The sequence below is a fragment of the Lutra lutra genome, chromosome 6, assembly GCF_902655055.1.
Source record: "Lutra lutra chromosome 6, mLutLut1.2, whole genome shotgun sequence".
Classification (NCBI taxonomy): Eukaryota; Metazoa; Chordata; class Mammalia; order Carnivora; family Mustelidae; genus Lutra; species Lutra lutra.
In genome coordinates, this window is record NC_062283.1 from 62,838,225 (window position 1) to 62,850,480 (window position 12,256).

General features: G+C 47.7%; 2 protein-coding genes across 3 annotated transcripts; one reads left to right on the plus strand and one right to left on the minus strand.

The window, feature by feature from the left end:
• The first annotated feature begins 1,264 nt into the window (after positions 1-1,264).
• Positions 1,265-1,859, plus strand: C6H6orf226 (chromosome 6 C6orf226 homolog). The gene has a single exon (XM_047732843.1). The coding sequence runs from the start codon at positions 1,316-1,318 to the stop codon at positions 1,565-1,567; it is 252 nt and encodes an 83-aa protein (XP_047588799.1). The 5' UTR covers positions 1,265-1,315; the 3' UTR covers positions 1,568-1,859.
• A 782-nt stretch (positions 1,860-2,641) lies between these two features.
• On the minus strand, positions 2,642-10,007 carry RPL7L1 (ribosomal protein L7 like 1). 2 transcript variants are annotated; one of them, XM_047732840.1, is made up of 7 exons: positions 9,702-10,007; positions 8,983-9,091; positions 8,148-8,308; positions 6,244-6,381; positions 5,146-5,255; positions 4,739-4,953; positions 2,642-4,334 (listed from the first exon to the last, which is right to left on the minus strand). In XM_047732840.1, the coding sequence occupies exons 1-6, from the start codon at positions 9,740-9,742 to the stop codon at positions 4,745-4,747; spliced, it is 768 nt and encodes a 255-aa protein (XP_047588796.1). In that variant the 5' UTR covers positions 9,743-10,007; the 3' UTR covers positions 2,642-4,334; positions 4,739-4,744. The 2 variants fall into 2 exon arrangements, with proteins under 2 accessions (XP_047588796.1, XP_047588795.1); XM_047732839.1 differs by having other exon boundaries at positions 8,148-8,311; positions 9,702-10,002.
• Positions 10,008-12,256: the final 2,249 nt, after the last annotated feature.

The window sequence follows — 12,256 nt, forward strand, 5'->3', positions numbered from 1 at the left end:
CTTTCCATAAACTTTGAAACTTGAGAATTATGGGCACTGGCTTTGCCAGCAGTCAGAGGGACTGCAGCACACCTGGCTCACCTTCATCTTTTCTCATCCCCCTTGCGAACACCCGGAACAGAGTCTCCTTGGCAGGAAATGGGGAGAGAGTGGCAAGGCTCTGTGGTACTGTCGCTTACTTCCAGTTCTCCTGAGGCCACTGGCAATCTCTCCACAGCTGTTTTTCGTGTGGAGCTGCGGAGTCCAGCTCGGAGATGTTCCGCTTGCTATGAGTCTCTACATGTGCCCCGTGTGTCCCTGTAGGTGTGTGAAGACAGGTATGTACTGAGGGTGTCTGACTGGCTCAGTTGGAGAAGCATGCGACTTTTGATCTTGGGGGGTCGTGAGTTCCAGCCCCAAGAGATGACTTGTTAAAAAAAATTTTTTTAAAGATTCTATTTATTAGAGAGATAGAAAGAGAGAACACAAGCAGGGAGAGCAGCAGGCAGAGGGAGACGCAGGCACCCCGCTGAGCAAGGGGCCTGATACGGGGGTGGGGGTGGGGGGCTGGATCCTAGGACCCTGGGATCATGACCTGAGCCGAAGGCAGCACCATCCAGCAGCGCCCCAAGAGATTACTTTAAAAAGAAAATAAGGAGCGTTGGTTAAGCCTCTGCCTCCAGCTTCGGCTCAGGTCATGATCCCAGTCACTGGATGGAGCCCCGCATGGGGCTCCCTGCTCAGAGGGCAGTCTGCGTCTCCCTTTCCCGCTGCCCCTCTTCCTACTCGTGCTCTTCGCTGGCTAGCTCACTCACACAAATCAGTCAATCAACCAATCCATCTTTAAAAAGACAAAAAGAAGGAGAAGAAGAAGAAAGGGAAGAGGAGGGGGAGGAGGGGGGAGGGGGGGAGGAGGAGGAGGAAGAGGAAGAGGAGGAGGAAACAAAAGAGGTTTGTACTTAGTTCCTATGCACGTGTGTCAAATTGGGTCTTTTTGCCTGAATCAGCGTGTCCGCACGTATGGCCCGTTCTGTGCAAGCCTTCGAGTTCCTTCTAAAGGACTGCACTTTGCAGGCTCTGGTGTGAGCTGTTTTCCGTGTGTGTAAAGAGTTTCTGCGTGGCGCTGGTGTGTGTGTGTGTGTAAAGGAAGCGTTTCTGCGTGGAGCTGGTTTGTGTGTGTGTAAGAGAAGCGCTCTGCGTGGAGCCTGTCGCGGTCTCAAGCGCTCCCCCTTCCTGGGCCGACTTGGTATGCTCTACGCATCCCCTCCATTTCCTCCGACGGTGGTTGCACCCACCCCACCCGGAAGCGCACGCGAGTCGGACTGAGCCGCGGGGCATGGAGGGGTCCGGCGGTCAGAGCTGTTCCGGCTCCAGCCCCGCGCCGGAGGACGCAGCCCCCGCCTCGGTGAGCCTGGCGCAGCTCCTGCAGCTGGTTCAGCAGGGCCGGGAGCTCCCGGGCGTGGAGAAGCGCCACATCGCGGCGACCCACGGCGAACCCACGGCGTCCCGGCTCCCGCGGAGGCCCAAGCCATGGGAGGCCGCAGAATCTGCCAAGGCCCCCGCACCGCCCACCCTCGGATCCGGATAGAGGAACCGCGTGGAGGGGCCCTGCTCGGCGGAGGCAGGAACTGCGCCTTCCTGATGGCACGGATTGGGTTCCTGTGGCTCGAGGTCCTTCGCCTCTTAGACCTGGAAGGCGTGACTGTATCCTGCGTCTCCTCGGACCGCGGATACCGGCCACGGTTATTCGTCTTTTGTGCATTTGCCCCAACCGGTCTCAGCTGGAATCTAGCCTCCTGGGAGCGTCCTTACAGTTGACTTGTATCCGTATTTCTGGACCATCGTCCACATTAAAAAAAAAAAAAAAGTTTTACAAATCCCGTTTCAGACCTTGTATTTGGCAAATCTCATCCTTCACTGAGATGCATAGATGTGTTTTCATCTTTAAACTACCACTGAGGACGCACTGACAGGGTCTGGCTCAGGGGGAACAAATTCTGTTAGTGACGTAGGAGAGTGTCAGTGTTTCTCTTTTGGGTCAGCTTATTCTGGCGGCTTTGGAAGTGGATTTGGGATCCACGTGGTGTTGATTCCAGCCATTCTCCATATCAGCGGCTAGCAATGCAAAAGATTTGATGATTATACTTGGCCCTAGAAGTACTTCAAAGACACATTAAACCAGTAAAATCCCAAAGCATTAAAAAAGACGATCAAAAGGGGCACCTGGGTGGCTCAGTGGGTTAAAGCCTCTGGCTTCGGCTCAGGTCATGATCCCGGGGTCCTGGGATGGAGCCCTGCTTGGGGCTCTCTGCTCAGCGGGGAGCCTGCTTCCTCCTCTCTCTGCCTACTTGTGATCTCTATCAAATAAATAAATAAAATCTTAAAAAAAAAAAGCCGATCAAAAACAAAATCTCTGGCAACTAGTTGGATCAGGCTTGGTTTTAGAACAGAAGAAAAGCTCCTACAACCACTTTAAGTTGGTCTCTTTTAAAATAGGCCACGTGGCTCACTGCCCCTACTGCTTCCTGAAACTGAGGTGTCTTCCACACACATACGGTACATGCAGACAAGAATATACGCTGACAGCCACGAACAAGTCACATACGCAATCTACGTACCATACGAAAGGACTCGTTTTCCCCAGAAATGGCAGTTCCACAGCTTGTTTAGGAAATGGTATATCACAGTACACGATACAGTAGGGCATTAATTTTTATAACATCTATTTCCATAGAATTATGTTAAAAAGTATTCTTTTGTTTAATCCTTTGAACTGTGCTGAATGAGGCACACACGTTAGACTAGAGTCCGATTCTGCAGGCAAGATGGAAACATTATTCCTGTATTTAGTATAAAATAGATCTGTGACAGAAACCCTGTGCTTCCACTCACAAATGCTCTTTTCCCATGGCTTTCTGATACGTCACTTTAAAGTAATTTGATTTCACAATGCTTTAAGGGTTAAGTGTAAGCTCTAACATCTATTCTTGGCAGGTTAACTCTTGAACCAACCAACCTAATTAATTACCTCATAACCTGGCACATTTTAAGGTATTGTTCTCATTCTAACTCAACCTCACAGCTATGTTTGAGGGCCCCATGAGCCAAAAGTGCAGCAAAGCTGATCTTAAGGGACCAGGGCACACAATGGTTAAGCATGTTTCCGAGTCTTGACCTATACCTGGCACAGCCTCACCAACTACTCAGATGGCAATTGAGGCAACAAAGTGGCTGAAGCAGAGGAAGGCCCACCTAGGAGGGGGACACAGATAATAAACACAAGCACGATCAGATCCCACTTTTAGGTCTCAGTCCCCGGGAGCCTCGGTATTGGCCTATGGCATCGTGGGATCCCACCAGTGGGATAGACAGCAATACTTTTGCAGTCTAGAATATGCAAGAAGAGGGTCCAATGAAGCCTAAATGACATCCATGCAAAAGAAAATTTCATCCTGAAGCCCAGCAGAAATAAATGGTGGGCATTTCCCTAAGGTAGATGGCATGGGGGCTCAGAAATCTACCACTGTGTTGCTAATAGGAAACACCCAATTGGCTCCAAGGGAGAAAGCTATCTTGGTAAGCCTTGGTCTTCCACAGGATACGGGACCAGAGGAGACGAACAAGGTCAGGGCACAGGTGACCAATGCAGGTAGTGCAGGACTTCCTCACGTAACATGCATGGGTCCCTATGAAGAGTCTATGAACACAGAAACTTCTAAGCAAAAATTTGAATGTATGTATTTTCCTGGAAAAAGGGTCTTTCCCTTCTCACAGACCCAAGAATAGGTTAAGAATCTGAGCTAAAGAAAAGGATTAGGTCAATCACGGGCTAGGCTAAGGAAGCCACCAGATACACCTCAGGGCCATCTGAGACCTTGCAAAGCTGTCACTGAAAAGCAAGAACAGGGACTCATAGCAGAGACAACTGAGCACTGTTTTTGTGCTCTTCTTTGTAGTTATATTTCAAGTTCCTTCCAAAACAAGGCCCTAGAAACCCCCAGGTTCAAGTACGTCCCTGAGGTTGGTCCACTGCTGTCTTGTATTCATGCCTGGGTATTCGTTCACCAACTTTAAACCCCAGGATAGAAGATGTGACACGGCAGAACTTCCCCTTCCGTGGCAAGAGTCTTTCGCTGACGTCAGAGGTGGTGGGGGCAGGCAACGTGGAAAACACACTGGAACTTTCCCTTGGAACTGGGCTGTGATGACAAATGCCTGCCAGATCATCATCATTTTTTCCCTGACCTTTCCTCTAGTTTCTCAAGATATAACAGAAAATAATCTTCTTCGAAGATACTGGTAACAATTCTAAGAGACAAAACATGCGCCACCGATGTGCTGTGTTTTCAGATATGCTGAGGAAGAAAAACACAAATTCGTTAATAGAAGTTTAATGAAAGGTGGCACCACATATTAGTAATAAGCAATTTCAAAAAATTAAGATACTTTTAACAAAATAGATGGGTTAGATCTTTACATCCTTTTTGAAATTGGTTTTTATTCTCTCCCCATTTCTAGGCCAAATGACCACAGCAATACAGCATTTTCTAGCCTGTAACTGCTGGAATCCACATAGCCCCATGTCTTACCCAGGAATTCACTGCCCCAAGCACATTTCTATCTGTTAGACTTGTAGCTACCCATCTCCTCTCTCCCCACAATGCCAGTCACTTTCAGATACTAGTAAATGCAAAAAGGATTTTTAACTGGCAAAGCATGGCCCATTGAAAGTCAGCCCAAGGGCAGTTTCCAGCCTCACCTGGGTTTAATTCAACTGTCGAATGAGCTGATTGATGCGTTCACCTCGATAGCCAGGTAAGCCCACCTCCTTCAGGAAGCCCACTCTATTCTTGGTAGTGTGACGGGCCACTGAGAGATGGAAAGGACGTAAGAATGCAGAGATCTCCTGGAAATTCTTCCCCGGAAAGGCAATTTCATGAATGAGGTCTTCCAGGCAAATAACACCATACTTCCCTGGGAAACATAAGGGTAGAGATTCCTTCACTCAATACTTGGCTCAGTATAAACCATGAGGCTCTTACATGCCCGAGATGGGCACTCTGGTGGTTTCTTGGGACCCCAAGAAGAATACAACCTAGATCTGACATCAAGACCACCAGAAATCCTTGCTTTCTACCGCTACTGACCCCTAAGTGCAACACTCACCCAGGTGCTCCTCAATCACTGTATTATTTGTCAAAGGGATGGTTTTATTCTTGACCTTGGCTTGTCCACGTTTCAAGATGAGTTCCCGGACAGACTTCAGATTTGGAAACCTATGTGAGACCGAATGAGGTACAGCCTCATCAGGCCGTGGCACACAGTGTGGCACTGGCCACTCAGTCCTGCAGCCTGGCTGAGGAGAGATTCTCCCACCACCCCTTCTTCCCACCAAGATATCTCCTGCAATCACGATGCAGCCAGGGTGCTTGGAAGTACACAAGTGAAGAGGGCAGAAAACCAGAGTGGCCCTGACTATGTAATTAGAAATTAAAATATATAGATATAAACATTCACCATGCAAAAAAATTTTTACTTTCCCAGGCAAGAATAAAACAAGTGCTGGCTTACAGTTCAGGACTCTGGCCTCAGATGACCCTCTACCCAAGATGGGGCCAGAGTTTGAAATTAAATCCCGGCCTCTGCTGGGTTTTCATTTCATTTGAAGGAACACAACTTTTACACAAGCACGGCCCTTAGCTTGCTTCAAGACTCTAAGAGTTAATTTCTCTTCTACCCCTGACTCAGCCTTAGCCTGCAAGTGAATGCGCCCAGCGCGGTACTGTTCATGGTGCGTCAGCAGCAGCATGGGTACCTCCTGATCTACCTGCCCCGTGTTCCAAAGTTTCACGGCCAGCAGCTGATTTCTGGTGACCATGGTCACAACAGAATGTTTCTTTGAAACAGCAATATGAGGGGCGCCTGGGTGGCTCAGTGGGTTAAGCCGCTGCCTTCGGATCAGGTCATGATCTCAGAGTCCTGGGATCGAGCCCCGCATCGGGCTCTCTGCTCAGCAGGGAGCCTGCTTCCTCCTCTCTCTCTGCCTGCCTCTCTACCTGCTTGTGATCTCTCTGTCAAATAAATAAATAAAATCTTAAAAAAAAAAAAAAAAAAAAGAAACAGCAATATGAGCTCCTAGGCTTGGAGAACAGCACCCTGGGCATCCTAATGTTCTCCTCATGCTCAAATACAATTTAGTATGAATCCACACACACACACACACACACACACACACACACACACACACACACACACCTTACTCACCCCCAGGCCACATAAGGTTCCACTACACGCAGCGTTTTTATGGTCTGGGGGGTTACTCTGAAAAAGACACCACTGAAAATCTTCTTCAGGCGAAGCCTTGCAATGGTCCTCTGCACCAGTGAACTCACCCCATTAATCCTGAAATGCAGAGCACAGTTAGTCAGGTTTTATCCAGTTTATGTCAGCCCAGCAAGCACCTACAAAATGTTTGCCACTACAGGGCATCCAGAGAGCATGACACAAACTGTGTCTTACAGGTCACTCCAGGAGCTGGCAGGCATATAGAGAGATCACTCTTACATGATGTGGAGCAACGCCTGAGGGCTACAGGAACACAGAGATGGGCCCTGATTCTGTGTGTGTAGGGCTGTGCATGTCAAACCAAAGAAGATGACTTGTGGGCAGTAAAGGCATGACAGATTCTAGGTAAAGGAGATACACTCCACTATCTTTTTAACAATCACTGAGAAGAGCATACTGGACAGATCTGAAAGTGTGACACCAGAGGCAGGGAAACCCAGTTAAGAAGCTAACGTGGTAGTCTAGGAAAGAGATTCTGGGAAGCGGTAGGGAAGGTTAGTAACAACGGCTCAAAAGTATTTATTTATTTATTTTTTTAAAAAAAGATTTTATTTATTTATTTGACAGAGAGAGATCACAAGCAGGCAGAGAGGCAGTCAGAGAGAGGAGGAAGCAGGCTCCCTGCTGAGCAGAGAGCCCGATGCAGGGCTCGATCCCAGGACCCTGAGATCATGACCTGAGCCGAAGGCAGCGGCTTAACCCACTGAGCCACCCAGGCGCCCTCAAAAGTATTTAAAGCCCGCAGGTTTCTGGTTTGGGTGACTGGGTATGGGAAATAGGAAAAGGTAGCTGTACATGCAGGTCGACTGAGAAAAGTACAACTAAATAAGGAAAAAGCTTTAAGAACTCTCTCCAGCACTAAATATGCTTCTCTACTTGACCTCAGTTCAGTTCCTAGAAAGACTCCTTTAGGGCACCTGGGTGGCTCAGCTGGTTCAGTGTCAGCCTTCCACTCAGGTCATGATCCCAGAGTCCTGGGATTGAGCCCCATGGCAGGCTCTCTGCTCAGCAGGAAGCCTCTTTCTTCCTCTTCCTCTGCTCCTCCCCTCTCCTCACGCTCTCTGTCAAATAAATTAAATCTTTAAAAAAAAAATTATTTATTTATTTGACAGAGTGAGTACAAGCAGGGGGAGCAGCAGGGGGAGAGAGAAGCAGCTCCCCACTGAGCAAGGAGTCCGATGTGGGACTTGATCCCAGGACCCCGGGATCATGACCTGAGCAGAAGGCAGAGGCTTAACCAACTGAGCCACCCAGGCGCCCCTCAAATAAATAAAATCTTTTTTTTTTTTTTTTTAAAGATTCTAACCATTTATTTGACACAGAGAGACACGGAGAGAGAGGAACACAAGCAGAGGGAGAAGCAGACTCCTGCTGAGCAGGGAGCCTGACTTGGGGCTCCATCCCAGGACCCTGGTATCACAACCCAAGCCAAGGCCAGACGCCTAATGACTGAGCCACCCAGGCGCCCCTCAAATAAATAAACTCTTAAAAAAAAAAAAAAAAAGAAAAGAATAGTTCCCAATTCAGAACTTTCTACGCCTAGAAAGTCCTCCCCCAGGTCTCAGCTTCAAGTTCCTGCTTTAAAGTGTCTTAAACCAGTATGGGAGCAGTCGACCGTCCTACCACTGGGTATATTTTCATGCCTGTCTGCCTAAGGTCAGTCTCCTTAACCTTACAGATGAAACCTATGTTGTGCTCAACCCTGAATTCCCAGCACAACTTGCCTTAGTGGCTTAAAGCCTACTGTGTTCATCTCCCTAGAAAAGGGTCTAAAGCTGAACCAACAGTCTGCTCCAGCCTATGGAATCTGCCAAGTTTCCCACCTTTGGATGCGTACAACAAAGGCCAAGGAATGTTTATCTGGCACTTCCAGGCCACGAGGTTTCACTTCTAGTCGTCTGAGGCGCACCCTGTCACGTTGCTGCCGCCAGGAATCATGTAAGAACCATTCCAGTCGCTTAAACTTGAGCTGTTTTCCTTTCTTCTGCTACAGAGAAGGCAGACCATTGTCACCATTTTGTGTGTCCATTTTTTATTTCTACAATAGTAATTCATTAGTCAGTATCAATTGAGTGTGTTTCCCACTGTGTTCCTTAAACAGAAGCACATCTTCCATGTAAGGGAAAAATGAGACACCCAAGTGAAGGTGGAGGTATGAAAACTCATAAAGTACTAGGAAGCGCCTCCAATGAATAAACGTTAGTTTACATGCCATTAGCCAATGTTTACCAACCCATGTTTATAGAATCTAACACTGGGTTAAGCTTCATGAAGTACAGAATAAGCATGAGCCCCTTTCATTGTCCTGACTCCAAAATATGTAATTTCCAAAAACGTTAAGCAAACAGCAAAAGTTGTCTGCCCTATCTGAAAAAAATACATTTTCTTCCAGGTATACAAGCATGTTTGGTCTTTCAAATCACTTAGTATGAGCCTAAACAGTACAATGTCTATTCCATTTTTTCCCTTAACAAACTCTACTCCAGTATTTTACCTGCAGAAAGTGTTTTATAAATACCTGTTAAAGTAAGACATGAACCATATACCTCTTAGAATCTATGCGGAAAGGACTGTCCATACCAAATCTAGTTCAAACACTGTGGACACAACTCACCAAATACACATTCTAATTCCCTTCTCTTGGTTCCCCATCGTTACCTCCTTCTTGTCCAAAAGTGCCTGCTTTGCTTGAGTGGCTTTAAGGGCCTGATAAGCCTTCCTCTTTTTCAGGAGATTTTCTGGAACCAACGGGATCTTTTTTCTTTGCCTGATACGGAAAATTGTAATCAGCGGTAATGTTTAAAAAATAAATGTTAATGGATTTCTAAACCATTTCTTGGTCTTCGAGCAACATCACGCTCTTCAAATTTCGCTGAAACCTGTGATTTCTGACTCCAGTCCTCAAAACGGACCCCATTCACTCTTTCCTAAAGCAGTAAGAAGTCATGAACCCCTTGGCCACTAACCCCACGTTTGCCTCCAAGGAGCTTTTACTGCCACAGCCTTTTAAATCACACTAGGAGCTACGTGATTCTCGTAAAACCCCGTGGGGTTGGGACAGCTGCAGTTCCATCAGCAGGGCTAACACTTAAGCCAGGCTGAGTGAACCCAAGCCTGGCACTCTTCAGTCCGCGGCCAGAAACTCAATCCTCTCCGCTCGAGGGAACCCAAACTTGACGGCGGTTCCCTCCGTCTGATCGTCAGCCCGAACCCTACGGCTCCTTCCTCCTCATCCCACCCTCTGTAATGTGGAGTCTTTTCTAATCTTTTCCTTCAGGCCACAAGTATCCTTATTTCCCGCCGCTACGGAATAAACACTGTGGATGGTACCAGATGCTCAAGACCCCACTGGAGAAATTCAAAGCCCAAACACTCACTCTTCCTCCGCCATGTTTCCGAAGCTGCGACGACTGCTCATGCGCAGCCCCACCACGTGGGGGGAAGAGAGGCCCGCTCTATAGTTACTTGACCATAGAGACCTGTCTTCCAGCTCCCGGCGTACCTCCCCGGCGGCCGGCGGTGAACGGCTGAGGTCTCGCTAACACAGCTTCCTGCTAAATGCTGCACAAAACATTCTTCGCACTGCTTCCAAGCCCTTTAGGGTCTGTGTCATCTTCAAATCCCGCCCTGTTCCTTGACGCTGTATTCGTTTGATGCTGCCGGCGGAGCTCAAAAACAAAGCCGCTTCCCTCGTTGCACCTACGACTTCCGGGGTGGAGGGCGCGTCGCTCCTCCGCGTTTCCCTGCGGCCGCGCGAGTCCGGGAGGGAGGACCGCCTGGCGTGGTTGGCCCTTGCTGGGTGGAGAGAGCTGGAGCCGTGACTTTGGCTTTTACGTGTGGGTGGAGGTGTTTGTGGAGGACTTCGGGTGGGAGAGAATGCAGCTTCGATTCCATCGGCCTGGCGCGGTCGGTGCGTCCCGGAGCACTGGTCCCCAGCGGACCTTGGTTTGCTTTACCCCTAAAATGGACCTGCCTAATAGCGTTAGGAGGATGATGTGAAATACTCGATATAAAGTGCTTAGCACAATGTCTGACTGTAAGCAGGCAACACTATGTTAGTTAGTAGTGCTGGATCGAAAACTAGGAATTCTTCCCGCTATCTCACAATCTTCCCTGCTATGGCTCTCACCACGGAATTTGCTGCCTTCTTTCCTGGTCTTCATAAAACAGTGAAAACCCTCCAGCGTAGCGCTGTCTCCAGCACTAATATGCATAGTAATCCCCTGAAGGTCTTGTGAAAATGCAGATTTTCATTCAGTGGGAGGTTGAGGGGTTGATACTCTGTTTTTTAAGCGTGCTTCAAAGTGATCCCAAGCTTCAGATCATGACCTGAGCCAAAGGCAGATGCTTAAGAGCTGAGCCACCCAGGTGCCCCTATTTTTAATATTTCTTCATGATACTAGGAGGGCAGGGACCATAACTGCCTCGCTCATGGCAGTTGCTAAAGGTATAGTAGCGGAGGCTTCTCAATCTTGGCACTACCGGCTTTTTTGGGCTAGATAATTCTTTTTTTTTTTTTTTTTTTAAAGATTTTATTTATTCATTTGACAGAGAGAAATCACAAGTAGGCAGAGAGGCAGGCAGAGAGAGAGGAGGAAGCAGGCTCCCCGCCGAGCAGAAAGCCCGACGCGGGGCTCGAACCCAGGACCTGGGATCATGACCTGAGCCGAAGGCAGCGGCCCAACCCACTGAGCCACCCAGGCGCCCCTGGGCTAGATAATTCTTTATTATGTGGGGGCTCTCTGTGCCTTGTGGGGGTGTTTAGCAGCATCCCAGGCTTCGACCAACTACATGCCAGTAGCACCCCCATCCCAGATATGACAAAAATGTCTCCAGGCTTTGGATGTCTAGCCCAGTATGTATCCCAATGTCATCACTTGACAATGGGCACTTACAGGCACCACCATGGACTTTATCCTATACTGTTCGACTTACCCTGATTAGATGGAGTGCTCTGAAGGCAGGGAACTTACCTCATGCTTTTTTGTCTTCTACAACTCCTGTCACAATAGTGGGCACTTACAGGGGCTTTTTACATTTTAATTTTTTTTTTCAGCATAACAGTATTCATTATTTTTGCACCACACCCAGTGCTCCATGCAATCCGTGCCCTCTACAATACCCACCACCTGGTGCCCCCAACCTCCCACCCCCCACCCCTTCAAAATTCTCAGATCGTTTTTCAGAGTCCATAGTCTCTCATGGTTCACCTCCCCTTCCAATTTCCCTCAACTCCCTTCTCCTCTCCATCTCCCCTTGTCCTCCATGCTATTTGTTATGCTCCACAAATAAGTGAAACCATATGATAATTGACTCTCTCTGCTTGACTTATTTCACTCAGCATAATCTCTTCCAGTTTACAGGGGCTTTTTAAATAAGCTCAAAGCATCATATTGGTATGTGTTATGTAACTAGTCCAACCAGAAAGATAGTGCCATACACAGAGCTCATTACCTATGAATAAACGTCAAAGGACAACACAGTCTTTGGAGTTCAAGACTGATACGAGGCTCCTCACTCAGCGTTTCATGTGTGTCTTACTTTGCAAAAAGGCAAAAACAAGGATCACCAAAGTGTAAAACATTTATTAGATAGTAAACAAGGAACAAAAATAAGTCACTATTTTGTAACTGTATCTATGTACAGATAAGAGGTAAGTTCTGCGGTACTGAAAATATTAAGAGGAGGAGGAATTGCAGGGCAATTAACAATACTGGCGGAAAGAGACTTGGAGGCCATGATTCAGGAAAGGTTAACCAATGCCAGCAGATGGTGCTAGGAGATACTTATTCCCAGTGCCTAAGCCATTGTTCCACAAAGATCCAGAGGAAAAGACGTCTTCAACCCCAAATTATTCACTAACTGAAAGCATGTTGTTTACTGAGCATTGACTATATGCTCCAGCACTAGGCAAGATATAAGACCTTTTATT

Bases quoted from the DNA above. Each gene is read 5' to 3' on its own strand.
- C6H6orf226 (XM_047732843.1), top strand. From the start codon at position 1,316: ATGGAGGGGTCCGGCGGTCAGAGCTGTTCCGGCTCCAGCCCCGCGCCG.
- RPL7L1 (XM_047732839.1), bottom strand. From the start codon at position 9,742: ATGAGCAGTCGTCGCAGCTTCGGAAACATGGCGGAGGAAGA. The intron at 9,092-9,701 runs GTGAGTGTTTGG...TTTCCGTATCAG, and splicing joins GGAAACATGGCGGAGGAAGA to GCAAAGAAAAAAGATCCCGT. The intron at 4,954-5,145 runs GTGAGTGTTGCA...TATGTTTCCCAG, and splicing joins AGTGATTGAGGAGCACCTGG to GGAAGTATGGTGTTATTTGC.